Source organism: Schistocerca cancellata, chromosome 3, assembly GCF_023864275.1.
Source record: "Schistocerca cancellata isolate TAMUIC-IGC-003103 chromosome 3, iqSchCanc2.1, whole genome shotgun sequence".
NCBI classification, from domain to species: domain Eukaryota; kingdom Metazoa; phylum Arthropoda; class Insecta; order Orthoptera; family Acrididae; genus Schistocerca; species Schistocerca cancellata.
This window is the reverse complement of record NC_064628.1, coordinates 732,988,579-733,005,507: the sequence shown is the minus strand read 5'-3', so window position 1 is coordinate 733,005,507 and position 16,929 is coordinate 732,988,579. Positions and strand designations below refer to the sequence as shown.

The 16,929-nt window shown below is 43.3% G+C and overlaps 1 protein-coding gene across 1 annotated transcript; it reads left to right on the top strand.

Annotated features, from left to right (window-relative positions):
• Positions 1–2,302: 2,302 nt before the first annotated feature.
• On the top strand, positions 2,303–13,950 carry LOC126176990 (trypsin delta-like). Its single transcript, XM_049924201.1, has 2 exons — positions 2,303–2,710; positions 13,325–13,950. The coding sequence occupies exons 1-2, from the start codon at positions 2,303–2,305 to the stop codon at positions 13,685–13,687; spliced, it is 771 nt and encodes a 256-aa protein (XP_049780158.1). The 3' UTR covers positions 13,688–13,950.
• Positions 13,951–16,929: the final 2,979 nt, after the last annotated feature.

Sequence of the window (16,929 nt, the reverse complement as noted above, 5' to 3'; positions counted from 1 at the left end):
AAATAAATACGGTGGGATATAAACAGGAATGGCACGTTTGTACGAAGACAACAATTACACTGAACCCACGTTGACTAAAGAAGGTACCCTGGAGATTGGTAACTGCGGGGCATGATTCTTAACGTGGCGTATGATCACCACGGTTGGCAATATATGCTCTTCAGTGTGGTCCAAACAGGCTGCATTATGCTAGGGAGCTTGTTTTCTTCACAGGCGCGGCTGGCAACTACTTGAAGGCCGGCCGCGGTGGTCTCGCGGTTCTAGGCGCTCAGTCCGGAACCGTGCGACTGCTCCGGTCGCAGGTTCGAATCCTGCCTCGGGCATGGATGTGTGTGATGTCCTTAGGTTAGTTAGGTTTAAGTAGTTCTAAGTTCTGGGGGACTGATGACCTAAGATGTTAAGTCCCATAGTGCTCATAACCATTTGAACCATTTTTGAACTACTTGAAGGAGGTTGGAGCATGTGGATATGCTGCATACGTGTCCCCAACAAATCCCACATGTGCTACATGGGATTTAAGTCCGGGGAACGATCAGGCCAGACCATTCGCCATATATCCTCTCTTTCAAAAGAGCTCCTCCACTTTCGCTGTGAGATGGAGCCAATTCCAACCCCCAAAAGACTACGTGGGTGAGGAGTACAGTGTCGCAATGAGTTTGATCGAGTAGTGCCAAAGAGAGTGCCGAGCTTAACGTCCGCATCCGACGTGCAGATCATGAACAGTGTCGCACACATTCGCTTCTCACGACGCTTTGAATAGCTTTGTAATTTAATCCAGGACACTGGCGTAAAGCCAGTTGATGAAGAACATTACGCCACGAGTGCTCCTCCACTTGCTTGCCAATTACTCTCAGTGAAATAGCCCACCTCAAGTCAAGCGCCGCCAAACACCAGTGCTTTAGCAACCTGAGATACGGAGGTGAGTATAAGTGAGTGTATCAGTTTGTAGCAGATAAAAATAAACACTTTTGTTTTGTAACACAACTGTCGAGACGCACTATTTACTCGTCATATTGCTTAAAGGACTGCGCATTGAAATTCTCTTATACGCTCAGAGCGCAATCACGTATTTCACTAAAAATGGCTGTTTCTTCGGCCAACCGGCTCTTGTGGAGTGTGTGTTGGTAACTTGTACAACATACGACTCACCTGCCCCACAAAAAGAAATCCAAAGGAGATAGGTCGGGATAAGGTACTGGCCAAAACACTGGCCCACTCCTCCCAATCCAAGATTGGCGGAAAACAGTGTCTAAACGTTCTCAGATGTCAACGGCAGAGTTGTGAGCGCCGCCGTCACGTAAGAAGCATCAACTTTGCCTGTATGATGGCAGGACTTCCTCGAACATGTAGGCTAATACTTCACAGAGAGAGACACGGTATCTTCCTCCAACAGCCGATACATTTACTGCAATTTCTGATTGAGAAACAGACGAGTTATCTCTTCATATTCCAACTTTCAGACACGTCCTGTGGTTTTCTGAAAGCAGGCTGATGTGATCTATGCATTTCTGTCAGTGAACTATATTTTCATCAACATATCTAAACCAATATTCATCACTCGGCATTCTGAGCAATGCCTCAGATATCAGTAGCGCCAAAACATTCATGGGTCCCTCGGGTGGAATCGGTGCGCTTACGATATTTTGGTCTTATAAGATAAGTTTCTTTTTGGTTTTTTGTATATATCATTTTTTAATACTCCGTGTAAATAACCCAGTTCATAATGTGTTTACTTCTGTGCTGCGGTTCGCTGACGAAACTGTTGTGTATCGAGACGAGATATCGTTAAAAATGTATACGAAATGTCAAGAGAATCTTGGATGACCTGTGCCTAGTACAAAGATTCCTCAAGTGCATATCACCCTGCCAACGCGTCATGTCTAAGAAATGTACTCATTGGCACGTCCTGTCAAACGTCACGCCATGTTTCCTGAGATCTAAAAATGTGACGTCCTATCACATCTTGTGGTTTTCTTCATTTCGGCTTTTGTATTTGACACACAGCAACGCGTTTCTTGAATGGGGCTGAGTTTATTCCACAGTCTGACGTCAATCCTTCGAATGCTTTGCAGTATCGTGCTTTATAACACAAGCTTCTGAGAAATTCCACAATATCATGCCTTTCAGAGCTGTGAAGAACACTCAGCGATAATATCACCAAGGTAAACCTGGCGATACGAACTAGCTTTGACCTTCGTAGAGATATTATCTGATTTCACATTTAACTGGTCCCAGATAAGCAGGACGATAAGAGGATATATTGGCCGCGATCGACACAGTTTACGCAGAGGAAACCTTTGAGATGTTGAAACTAGGCATCGTACTGTGCATGTTGGCTGCCGTCTGCAGCGCAGCGCCCTCCCATAAGCGTCCCTGGTTCGGACCCCGCCCAGGGCCCCGCATAGTGGGTGGGGAGCCCGTGGACATCTCGCAGTACCCGTGGCAGATCTCGCTGCAGGTGTTGGGATTCCACGGCTGTGGCGGCTCCATCATCAGCCCCTCGTGGGTGCTGACGGCAGCGCACTGTGTCGACTCCCTCCCGGCTGTTCTGTTCTCCGTGAGAGCCGGCACTTCCACACGCGAAAGCGGCGGCACGGTGTACGACGCCGCAGACTATGTTGAGCACGACGGATTCTCTTACGCCACTGCTGACTTTGACATAGCTGTCGTCGAGATATCCGGCTCCTTCTCCTTCGACAACAATGTGCAGGTACTGTGTGCCACACTTAGTGCAGCTTTACAATACAAAAATTTATTACAGAAACGTTATTTACATTACTGCTCGCCACTAAACATTAGTTAGTTGCAAGTAACAAACGATAATTTGTCCATGGGTTTGACCGCAGTTAACTTCATCATTTTTGACAGTTTTTCTTAATTTTCACTGTGCATTTCCATTAACAATTCTGGGATAGCTTTCTTATTCTGCTCCGCCATTTTTTTCCCTACTAAACCAGTTCAAAAATGGTTCAAATGGCTCTGCGCACTATGGGACTTAACTTCTGAGGTCATCAGTCCCCTAGAACTTAGAACTTCTTAAACCAAACTAACCTAAGGACATCACACACATCCATGCCCGAGGTAGGATTCGAACCTGCGACCGTAGCGGTCGCACGGTTCCAAACTGTAGCACCTAGAACCGCTCGGTCACTCCGGCGGGCCCTAAACCAGTTAAACAGTGCTAATTGTAGTGGTCGTTTCGTTAGTACACATAAAATAACATTTTATAGAATGGTATTTCGGGTAAGATCAAACAACAGTGCTTCCATTTGAAGATTCTACTATTGTAAAGGGGCGGGGGAAACTACAGAATGGAAGTCCCACTTTAAGACCGCAACACAACAACAGCGACGTATTGTCAAAAGAGAGTATATCTTTTGCGTTTCCTGCAGACACACATTCGCAGCGTGGCGTAAACAAGTGCATCACAGAGTGGGAACACAATAGCGCGGCAACTAGAAACGTGGTCTGAAATTGAAGTACATGGCACAGTGCGAGTCATATAGGCAAAACATCTAGTTTGCACGCAAATAAACCGCGCAGTTCTGGTGTTACGTTGACCAAATACAATATCAAACCTCAGTGAAGTGGTGTCAACAGCCTTTTGGATGGTGCGCCACTTTAGCGTCATCATAATTAGCTGTTGGGTGGGAGGGCCAGGACACAACAAGTAAATGGGAATTATATTTCAAGCACCATTGACAAATAAATAGCGAATATCAATAAACGTTTATTTTAAATGCTTGCTTTACACATCACGTACAATGAAATTATTTAGTTTCCTTATAGTAAACATTTTACAGAAGAATACGTAATAAAATTTAGAAAAAGAATCATTAAACAGGCGTCAATGCAGACTGTCACAACCTGGTGTGCTCAGTCGCCGTAACAGGATCACACAACAAGAAACACAGGCATGAGTAGCAGGACTGTCACAATCAGGCGACTACCACAGACTAAAGTCTTTTTGTATGTTTCAAATGAAAATAGATCCCCAACTAAATAATTTGAACCAGAAAGCTAAATTCTTTAAAATCTTCAACGATCGCACAGTAGAAAAGTCACGTAAATATTATAAAAATGTATAGATAATGAGCTTCGCTTGGCGTAAACGAATGGCTCTAAATAATGGAAACCTTAAAATCTTTTAAACGGATTTCTTTCAGAAAAATTCAATATGCTTCCAAAAGGTCTCTACTGAATGTGGCACTGATTTCAATAAATGCAGTACAGATAACAAGAAAGGTTAATAAGACGAAATACCCGGTGCAGGTTTAATAACTATACGAAATCCTGCATGGCAGCGGCTAGCTGTGCACTAAAATTTACACTGATTTGCTTACCCACAGTTCATTTAAGAATGATTTATAACAGCCTGTCAGTGGTAACTGCCATGTGCGAACTAAACTACTTAGCGGAACACTTACTCAACCTTCAGCACAACACGCTGTAATGATCGACAAAACCTGATTCAGACTAGAAAGTACCTTCACAACTTAAGAAATACTTAAATTTCTATAGACGAGAAAGATGTTCTAATTAGTTCACTCAGTATGGGGTAGCCAAATAATTTTTAAGATTACGATAACCAAAGACTGGATCAGCCTTGCTCTCCTCAGTTGTATCAGAGAACATATTTTAATTTCTGCTATTAAGTAAAGTGGAATAATAACATAAAGACAAAGAAAGCTCATTTCACATTCAGACGTTAGTTACGAAATACCAGTCACACAAAGACTACGTTCTTATGCCCTGTGTTATATTCACTCAAATTGGCAACGTCCAACAAAACAAAAACACGAGAAGAATAATTGTTGGTTGTAATTTGTACTGTTTCCTATAGTCAACAGAGCAACCTACTACTGCATATTTCACAGTCAATCTAAACCTGAGACAAACAACGACAAGCCACATAAGAACTGTGGGTACACCTTACACAAACAATAGAATTGCTCACCGAAATAGCTGCACTCAGGTGAATTAACGCACACACATTCCCAATGTAGGCCGTTGGCATCAGAGTGCTGTTCCATCGGCCAGGGCCACGTGGTACAAACCAATAACCATGCACATGATTCAGTATTCGATTTCCGGCGGACAACCGCCTAAAATTCACTCCCACAGCCACACAGCAACCAGTGTCCACAATTCGCCACGCTTGTTCTAGCACTGCTGCTCACATCCTCGTGCGAGTCGAGTCGTCATTCCATGACTCTCATGGCCGGTCCGAATACAGTCCTCTTACATCTACTAGTCTCCTCGGCGTGGCTCTGAGGCAAAAATAAGGACTCCCCTTGGGGAACAAGATCGGCAGGCGTCCGCGTGGCTAATCTTCTCTCACTAAAAGCTAGAAAACCCTGCCCCCCGGGTAGGATTTGGAGGCAACTATAAACGCCAGTGATCGCCTGGGTGACATGCACACTGTATTCCTTGCCCACAACGAGATTGTGAACGAAGAAGTCGACTGGATTCAGTACTTACATCAACTCGCAAGGTCACACAAAACAAGGTTTGAACTCGCGAGAAATGGCAGCATCATCCTGTCATCAAGCGCTGAAGATACGAATGAAGACTTCTTCACTGGTCTGTACCTTAAATGCATTCTGACCATTATTATAATGTTGGGCCTCTCTCCTGTGTGCCAGATCAGTATTGCTCCTGGCTCGTCTCCACTTTTGTTAGATAGTTTCACAGGTGATTTTGTCCGAAAGGAGATCATCCATTGACCACAGACTGGCCATAAGATTATTAAGGGAACAGATATAATCCAAGGACGCGGACATAACCCTTTTTTTTTGGTCATCAGTCTACTGACTGGTTTGATGCGGCCCGCCACGAATTCCTGTGCCAACCTCTTCATCTCAGAGTAGCACTTGCAACCGACGTCTTCAATTATTTTCTTGGCGTATTCCAATCTCTGTCTTCCTCTACAGTTTTTGCCCTCTACAGCTCCCTCTAGTACCATGGAAATCATTCCCTCATGTCTTAGCAGATGTCCTATCATCCTGTCCCTTCTCCTTATCAGTGTTTTCCACATATTCCTTTCCTCTCCGATTCTCCGTTGAACCTCCTCATTCCTTACCTTATCAGTCCACCTAATTTTCAACATTCGTCTATAGCACCACATCTCAAATGCTTCGATTCTCTTCTGTTCCGGTTTTCCCACAGTCCATGTTTCACTACCATACAATGCTGTACTCCAGACGTACATCCTCAGAAATTTCTTCCTCAAATTAAGGTCGGTATTTGATATTAGTAGACATCTCTTGGCCAGATACGCCTTCTTTGCCATAGCGAGTCTGCTTTTGATGTCCTCCTTGCTCCGTCCGTCATTGGTTATTTTACTGCCTAGGTAGCAAAATTCCTTAACTTCATTGACTTCGTGATCATCAATCGTGACGTTAAGTTTCTCGCTTATCTCATTTCTACTACTTCTCATTACCTTCGTCTTCCTCCGATTTACTCTCAAACCATACTGTGTACTCATTAGACTGTTCATTCCGTTCAGCAGATCATTTAATTCTTCTTCACTTTCACTCAGGATAGCAATGTCATCAGCGAATCGCATCATTGGTATCGTTTCACCTTGTATTTTAATTCCACTCCTGAACCTTTCTTTTATTTCCATCACTGCATTCTCGATGTACAGATTGGAGGGTAGGGGCGAAAGGCTACAGCCTTGTCTTACACCCTTCTTAATACGAGCACTTCGTTCTTGATCGTCCACTCTTATTATTCCCTCTTGGTTGTTGTACATATTGTATATGACCCGTCTCCCCCTATAGCTTACCCCTACTTTTTTCAGAATCTCGAACAGTTTGCACCATTTTATATTGTCGAACGCTTTTTCCAGGTCGACAAATCCTATGAAAGGGTCTTGATTTTTCTTTAGCCTTGCTTCCATTATTAGCCGTAACGTCAGAATAGCCTCTCTCGTCCCTTTACTTTTCCTAAAGCTAAACTGATCGTCACCTAGCGCATTCTCAATTTTCTTTTCCATTCTCCTGTATATTATTCTTGTAAGCAGCTTCGATGCATGAGCTGTTAAGCTGATTGTGCGATAATTCTCGCACTTGTCAGCTCTTGCCGTCTTCGGAATTGTGTGGATGAGGCTTTTCCGAAAGTCAGATGGTATATCGCCAGACTCATATATTCTACACACCAACGTGAATAGTCGTTTTGTTGCCACTTCCCCCAATGATTTTAGAAATTCTGATGGAATTTTATCTATCCCTTCTGCCTTATTTGACTGTAAGTCCTCCAAAGCTCTTTTAAATTCCGATTCTAATACTGGATCCCCTATCTCTTCTAAATCGACTCCTGTTTCTTCTTCTATCACATCAGACAAATCTTCACCCTCATAGAGGCTTTCAATGTATTCTTTCCACCAATCTGCTCTCTCCTCTGCATTTAACATTACCCTAATGACATCAGTGAGTTCCCTAAATCACTCCAGGCAAATGCCGGGATGGTTCCTCTGAAAGGGCACGGCCGACTTCCTTCCTAATCCATCCCTAATCCGATGAGACCGATGACCACGCTGTCTGGTCTCCTTCCCCAAACCAACCAACCAACCTAATGACATCATAATGGACCAACTTAAATGCTAGTTTCAGGCAGCGGATGGATGTATCCCATTAGTTCCGGGTATGAGCATGGAGTATTATCAACGTAGATTTGAGGTTAGGGTTATCCTCTCCTCAAATGACGGCTAAGGATAGAGCGGAATAGTCGTTATTGTACCGCGTTTCTAATACAGAAACCCTTTAAGTCCTTAGATAAAAATTCACAAATTCCAATGGGTATTGCTGCTCGCTTCCTGGTACCTGGCCATGCTGTCTTTCCAAGTCTTCCACGCCCGGTCCGTACACTGCCCGCTTACACCACCTTACGCCCTTCGTGTACGACCTTTTGTTTCCGCTGATGTGGCTCTCAATGGAAGTCAATGACCCCTGTCACCAAACAAGTTCGACAGGAGCCCATACGGCCCAATCTCACCAATAGCGTACAGCGTGGACAGGGAACGAAAGCCATCGCCATCGACCATACACGAGAATTTAAAGGCAATCAAATTACTGATTCGTAGCAATAGCAGTTTTTCCGACGATGAGGACGTTCGAGTTCATGAGTAACTCCGTATCCCGGGAGTGGGTTGCTGTCGTCGACGAACTGAACTGTTTGTAGATCTTTTTGAAATATATAACCGCCATCTGACGGTACAAAATCATTAGGCTTGAGTAGAACATAAGTATAATGATTTTTCATACTTCTAACACTGAAAATGGCCTGAGGCAGAAATCTACATTGAGGAATAAAACTTATTGTACAGTTAAATGGCAGTTATGTCTTTCGAAAAGTATTATGACTTTTTCCCCCACACCAAAGTAAAATCAATGATTGCTAGAACGCTCGGACGGTTGTTTCAGAGATTTTAGACTATCTGGAGAAAAATGGTGTCATGTGTATGCGACGTTTTGGAGAGCAGCATTCAGTAATGGCTTTATGAGCCATATTACATACTTTTTCAATCCTTTCGTTTTTCCTGATCAGTGTTCATTCTTATTTTTATCTCACGAATGGTTGTAGCCTCTGTGAGTAATTTTAATGTTATTGTCTTATTACCGTACCGCAACTGGTATCCAGTAGGCCTCAAATGAAAGAGGCCACTTTAATGACATTTCATTCTGTTCGAAATTATATATTTACCACAAGCATGTGTGAAATACGATAAAGCCAAAACTACCGACATGGCACAGAAATGTTATATTCAAATGGGTATGTTGCTGAACCCATTAGGTATAAGCACGGAGTTCAATGCAAGACGCCTATAACAGTTTCCACAACGAAACTTTGTCTCGAAACCTGGCAGAAAATCCAAAGAGATTCTAGTCGTATGTGAAGTATGTTACCAGGAAGAAATAATCAATGCATTCTCTGTACGATAACAATGGAGATACTATCGAAGAAAGTGCTGCCAAAGCAGATTTACTAAACACAGCCGTCCGAAATGCCTGCACAAAAGAAGACTAAGAAAATATCTAGAATTCGATTCGAGAACAGTTGCCAACATGAGTAACGTAGAAGTAAATATCTTCGGGGTAGTGAAGCAACTCAAATCACTTAATAACAGCAAGTCTTCTAGTCCAGACTGTATACCAATTAGGTTCCTTTCGGAGTATGCTGATGCATTAGCTCCATACTTAACAGTCATATACAAGCGTTCTCTCGACGAAAGATCCGTACCCAAAGACTGAAAAGTTGCACAGGTCACACCAATATTCAAGAAAGGTAGTAGGGGTAATGCACTAAATTACAGGCCCATATCGTTAACGTCGATATGCAGCAGGATTTTAGAACATATGTTGTGTGCGAACATTATCAATTTCCTCGAAGAAACGGTCTATTGACACACAGTCAACGTGGGTTTAGAAAACATCGTTCGTGTGAAACATAACTAGCTCTTTATTCACATGAAGTGCTTAGTTCTATTTACGAGGGATTTCACATCGATTCCGTATTCCTGGATTTCCGGAAGGCTTTTGACACTGTACCACACAAGCAGCTCGTTGTAAAATTGCGTGAATATGGAATATCGTCTCAGTTATGTGACTGGATTTGCGATTTCCTGTCAGAGAGGTCACAGTTCGTAGTAACTGACGGAAAGTCATCGAGTAAAACAGGCCCTTTTCTGTTCCTTATCTATATAAACGATTTGGGAGACAATCTGAGAGGCCCGCATCTCGTGGTCGTGCGGTAGCGTTCTCGCTTCCCACGCCCGGGTTCCCGGGTTCGATTCCCGGCGGGGTCAGGGATTTTCTCTGCCTCGTGATGGCTGGGTGTTGTGTGCTGTCCTTAGGTTAGTTAGGTTTAAGTAGTTCTAAGGTCTAGGGGACTTATGACCACAGTAGTTGAGTCCCATAGTGCTCAGAGCCATTTGAACCATTTAGACAATCTGAGCAGCCGTCTTCGGTTGTTTGCAAATGACGCTGTCGTTTATCGACTAATAAAGTCATCAGAAGATCATAATAAACTGCAAAACGATTTAGAAAAAATATCTCAATGGTGGGAAAAGTGGCAGTTGACCCTAAATAACAAAAAGTGTGAGGCCATCCACATGAGTGCTAAAAGGAACTAGTTAAACTTCGTTTACACGATAAATCACTCTAATGTAAAAGCGTAAATTCAAATAAATACCTAAGTATTACATGTTGTGAGGAAGGCTAACCAAATGCAGCGTTTTATTGCCAGGACACTTAGAAAATCTAACAGACCTACTAAGGAGACTGCCTACATTACGCTTGTCCGTCCTCTTTTGGAATACTGCTGCGCGGTGTGGGATCCTTACCAGGTAGGAGTGACGGAGTACATGGAAAAAGTTCAAAGAAAGGCAGCACGTTTTGTATTATCGCGAAATATGGGAGAGAGTGTCACAGAATGATACAGGATTTGGGCTGGAAATCATCAAAAGAAAGGCTTTTTTCGTTGGGGATGGAATCTTCTTACGAAAGTCCTATCACCAACTTTCTCCTCTGAATGTGAAAATATTTTGTTGCCACCATCCTACATAGGGTGGAACGATCACCATGATAAAATAAGGGAAATCAAAGCTCGTACGGAAAGATATAGGTGTTCATTCTCTCAGCCCGCTTTACGAGATTTGAATAACAGAGAATTCTGAAGGTGGTTCGATGCAGCCTCTGCCGGGCACTTAAACGTGATTTGCACAGTATCCATGTAGATGTAGATGTAGATGTAGATGTACTGGAAATCTTTGTTTCCATATTGAGCTCAACCCCTGTCCCTCTTTGCTGTTGTCGTTAGTTCTTGGATGTTGTCACGAACACTATAATTTTTTGTTAATAAAAGAATCCCTTTCACCGGCAGTTAAAAATGGCTTTGCTTCTGAGGGTAAAGGAAATACGTGCTATTCATTTACGAATTTTGTTACATCTATTCTTCGGCGATTCTGCAAATTCTGGATTTGGGGCAGTATTTTTCTAGTTGTGTTGTTGTAAACCCACAACATAATTATAATTCGTTTGCTCTTTTGGTTGAACTACCTTGTCTTGTCATTTTGGCGCTGAGGTTTCCGTTAAAAGTCATTGTATTAAATGTCCTCGGTTTATTTGCTGTAATTTAAAGTTCTGTCTTGATTTCATCGTCGATTTTGTACCTGGTATAAGATACCATATATTTAATGTAACATCGGTGCAAATACTCTATTAGACGTATTAGAATAATGTAACATAGGATAGCAAGAACAGACGACACACGGTTGCCTTACTTCTTAATCGATTCTTTTGTAGATATATCAGTTTCCATTTAATTCTATTTTAGAACACAGATAATTTTTAACAGTCACTAGTCAGAGAAATAAATGTAAAACGAATACATTTAGGGTTACATGTAAGGAGTTAAAAATATCATTGGGTGTTGGTTTTTATGATTGGAATATTACCCAAGAAAAAGTTTCATTTATAACGGTAGATTAACGAGCAGAGTAATAACTTGTTCAATAACACTCCGAATAATGTTAAACTACTTAAATACATCAGTACTTCCTTTGTGGGAATCAGTGAAGTTATAATAGTCATGACTAGAGTCTCCAGATGCTTACTTCGCCGGCCGGAGTTCCCGTGCGGTTCTAGGCGCTACAGTCTGGAGCCTGGCGACCGCTACGGTCGCAGGTTCGAATCATGCCTCGAGCATTGATGTGTGTGATGTCCTTAGCTTAGTTACGATTAATTAGTTCTATGTTCTAGGCGACTGATGACCTCAGAAGTTAAGTCGCATTGTGCTCAGAGCCATTTGAACTTTTTGATGCTCACTTTCTTGATTTAGGTAGTACACTACCGGCCGTGAAAATAGCTACACCACGAAGGTGACGTGCTACAGATGCGAAATTTAACCGACGGGAAGAAGATGCTGTGATATGCAAATGATTAGCTTTTCAGAGCATTAACACTGGGTTTGGCGCCGGTGGCGACACCTACAACGTGCTAAAATAAGGAAAGTTTCCAACTGATTTCTCACACACAAACAGCAGTTGACCGGCGTTGCCTGGTGAAACGTTGTTGGGATTCCTCATGTAAGGAGGAGAAATGCGTACCACCACGACTCCGACTTTGATAATGGTCGGATTGTAACCTATCGCGATTCCGGTTTATCGTATCGCGACATTGCTGCTCGCGTTGGTCGAGATCCAATGACTTTTAGCAGAATATGGAATCGGTGCGTTCAGGAACGTAATACGGAACGCCGTGATGGATCCCAACGGCCTCGTATCACTAGCAGTCGAGATGACAGGCTTCTTATCCGCATGGCTGTAACCGATCGTGCAGCCACGTCTCGATCCCAGAGTCAACAGATGGGGACGTTTGCAAGACAACAACCACCTGCACGAACACTTCGACGACGTTTGCAGCAGCATGGACTATCAGCTCGGAGACCATGGCTGTGGTTACCCTTGACTCTGCATCACAGACAGGAGCGCCTTTGATGGTGTAGTCAACGACGAACCTGGGTGCACGAATGGTAAAACGTCATTTTTTCGGATGACTCCAGGTTCTGTTTACAGCATCAAGATGGTCGCATCCGTGTTTGCAGACATCGCGGTGAACGCACATTGGAAGTGTGTATTCCTCATCGCCATACTGGCGTATCACCTGGCGTGATGGTGTGGGGTGCCACTGGTTGCACGTCGCGGTCACCTCTTGTTCGCATTGACGGCACATTGAACAGTGGACGTTATATTTCAGATGTGTTACCACCCGAGGCTCTACCTTTCATTCAATCACTGCGAAACCCTACATTTCAGCAGGATAATGCACGACCGCATGTTTCAGGTCCTGTACGGGCCTTTCTGGATACAGAAATGTTGGACTGCTGCCCTGGCCAGCACATTCTCCAGATCTCTCACCAACTGAAAACGTCTTGTCAATGGTGGACGAGCAACTGGCACGTCACAATACACCAGTCACTACTCTGGTATCGTGTTGAAGTTGCATGGGCAGCTGCACCTGTAAACGCCATCCAAGTTCTGTTTGACTCAATGCTCAGGCGTATCAAGGCCGTTATTACGGCGAGTGTTGGTTGTTCTGGGTACTGATTTCTCAGGATCGGTGCACCCAAATTGCGTGAAAATGTAATCACATGTCAGTTCTCGTATAATATATTTGTCCAATGTATACCCATTTATCATCTGCATTTCATCTTAGTATAGCAAATTTAATGGCCAGTAGTGTATAAAAACACGCAGTACTGCTTAATTTTCTTTGCGCCCTATACATTGTGTGATGTGTATGGTAATTTGTGTCTGTTGTAGGCGGTCAGTCTCGGCACTTCAGAACCAGCTGCAGGCACAGCAGTGACCATCACCGGCTGGGGAGACCTGTCCGAAGGGGGAGCGTCGCCGCGCCAGCTGCAGGCCGTCACCACGAACGTCGTATCGCGTGACTCGTGCAACGTCAGCTACGGTGGGCAAATCACGGAGAGGATGATCTGCGCAGGAGACCCGCAAGGTGGCAAGGACGCCTGCCAGGGAGACAGCGGCGGTCCCCTGGTCGTGGACTCCACCCAGTACGGCGTCGTCTCCTGGGGCAATGGCTGCGCGAACGCCAGCTACCCTGGTGTCTACAGCAACGTCGCCGCTCTGCGGTCCTGGATTACAGAAAACTCCGGTGTCTGACGCCTGTAGCGGTCGGAATCTTTTCCACATAGCTCCATGCTTTATACTGTCAGTTGTCAACAAACGTTTTTTCGGTGAAACATGCTTATGTCAATGCCAATTGAAACTGTTACGTACTATTATTCCTTATTACCTAAGTGGAAATTCGTCTAGTATTATTTACTTACATTGTAACAGTTCTCCTCCTCGGACAAGAAATATTAACAGTAATTGTATATCAGTTAGTACTATTAAGAATAAAAGCACTGTCCTTGCCAAAGCGAGATCCGGCAAAGAAAATAAATATGAGATATGGTAATTCACTGCTGTTAAAAAATTATCTCACTATCACTACCACAAACTAATGACGTTGTCAACATGGTCATCCACAAAGCATCTTCTTGGAGACGTTTCTTCGCAACTAATACTACTCTTTCTATGTAGTTTCCTTAGGCTGTAGCTCAAAAGCTGGAACTGTGATTCTCGTAACAAACACACTCAGGAGGACTCCACTGGTCTACATAGGTCATCACAGGTAACGCTTGCTGTAGATTACTGTAAACGTATAGTCGCCAAAGATTTGAAACTCTTTCTCGGTGTTGAAGGATGTCAACTGCTTTAACCAATTTGTTGATGGTGTGACACTGAGATTACAACCAAAAGCATGTAACCGAAGACAATTGTCCAACAATATATATGTTTTTGTTTGGGCCTTCAGTCCAGAGACTGGTATAATTCAGCTCTCCATGCTACTCTCTCATGTGCTAGCTTCTTCATTTACGAGTAACTGCTGCAACCTATATCCTTCTGAATCTGTTTAGTGTATCCATCTCTTGTTCTCCTAGCCGACCGAGGTGGCCGAGCGGTTGTTGGCGCTTCAGTCCGAAACCGTACGACTGCTTCGGTCGCAGGTACGAATCCTGCCTGGGGCGTGGATGTGTGTGATGTCCTTAGGTTAGTTAGGTTTAAGTACTTGTAAGTTCTAGGGGACTGATGACCTCAGATGTTCAGTCCCATAGTGCTCAGAGCCATTTGATCAGTTTCTTGTTTTCCCTCTACGACTATTCCGCGCTTCCCTCCAATGCTATACTGATGATACGTTGATGCCTCAGAACGTGTGCTACCACCCGATCCCTTCATCTAGTCAAGCTGTGCCATAGATTCCTCTTCTCCCTAATACTATTCAGTACTCCTCACTAGTTACGTGATCTACCCATCTAATCTTCTTCTGTAGCATCACATTTCGAAAGCTTCTATTCTCTTCTTGTCCAGACTATTTGTCGTCCATGTTTCACTCCCATACATGGCTACACTCCATTCAAATACTTTCAGAAAAGACTTCCTGACATTGAAATTTATGCTCGATGTTAGAAAATTTCTCGTCTTCAGAAACGTTTTCCTTTCCATTGCCAGTCTACGTTCTCCATCGTCTCTACTTCTACCATCATCAGTTATTTAGCTCCACAAATAGTAAAATTCATCTACTATCTTAAGTGTCTCATTTCCTAATGTAATTGTCGGCTGGTGAGCCAGAGCGTTCTAGGCGCTTCAGTCTGGAACCGCGCGACCGCTACGGTCTCAAGTTCGAATCCTGCCTCGGGCATGGATGCGTGTGATGTCCTTAGGTTAGTTGGGTTTAAGTACTTGTAAGTTCTAGGGGACTGATGACCTCAGATGTTAAGTCCCACAGTGCTCAATGCCGTTTGAACCATTGAAACCTAATCTAATTCCGTAAGCATGACCTGATTTATTTCGACTACATTCCATTACCCTCGTTTTGCCTTTGTTGACGTTCATAGTATATCCTCCTTTCAACACACCATCCGTTCCGTTCAGCTCGTCTTCCAGGTCCTTTGCTGTCTCTGACAGAATTACAATGGCATCAGCGAACCTCAAAATTTTTATAACATCTCTGTGGATTTTAATTCCTACTCCACGTTTATCTTTTGTTTCCTTTACCGCTTGCTCAGTATAATGATTGAATGACATCGGAGGTAGGCTACAACCTGTCTCACTCTTTTCACAACCACTGCTTCCTTTTTATGCCCATCGACTCAACATACTGCTACCTGCTTTCTTTACAAATTGTAATTAGCCTTTCGCTGCCTGTATTTTACCCCTGACACCTTCTGAATTTGAAAGAGAGCATTTCAGTCAACATTGTCTAAAGCTTTCTCCAAGTCTACAAATGATAGGAACGTAGATTTTCCTTTGCTTAATCTATTTTCTAAGATAAGTCGTAGGGTCAGTATTGCCTCACGTGTTCCAATATTTCTACGGAATCCAAACTGATCTTCCCCGCGGTCGGTTTCTACCAGAAATAATTCGTGTAAGTATTTGGCAGCCGTCAATTATTTAACAGATTGCTGGTAATTTCCACACCTGTCAACAATTGTTTTCTTTGTGACTGGAATTGCTTTATTCTTCTTGAAGTCCGAGGGTATTTCGCTTGTCTCATACATCTTGCTCACCAGATGGCAGACTCCTAAGGCTGGCAGTAGTTCTAATGGGATATTGTCTACTCCCAGGGCTTTGTTTCAACTTAGGTCTTTCGATGCTCTGTCAAATTCTTCACCAAGTATCGTATATCCGACCTCATCTTCATCTATGTCCTCTTCTATTTCAATACTATTGCACTTGTATAGACCCCCTATACACTCCTTCCACCTTCCTGCCTTCCAGTCTTTGGTTAGAACTGGTTTTCCATCTGAGCTGTTGATATACGCACAAGTGGCTCTCTTTTTTCCGAAAGCCCCTTTAATTTTCTTGTAGGCAATAGTGATATAAGCCTCTACAGCCTTACATTTGTCCTGCAGCCATCCCTGCTTAGCCATTTTGCTCTTCCTGTTGATTTCATTTTTGAGACATTTGTATTCCTTTTTGAATGCTTCATTTACTACATCTTTAAATTTTCTGCTTTCATCAATTAAATTCAATATCTCTTCTGTTACACAAGGATTTCTAGTAGCCTCGTCTTTTTACTTACTTGATCCTCTGCTGCCTTCACTATTCCTCTTCTACTGTATTTCTGTCCTCCATTGTTGTCAATCGTTCGCTAATGCCCTCTCTGAAACTCCCTACAACCTCTCGTTCTTTCAGTTTATCCAGGTCCTGTCACCTTAGATTCCCACCTTTTTGCAGTTTCTTCAGTTTTAATCTACAGTTCATAACCAACAGATTGTGGTCTGAGTCCACATTTGCCCCTAAAACTGTCTTTCAATTTAAAACCTGCTTCTTCAACCTCCATCTTACCATTAAATAAT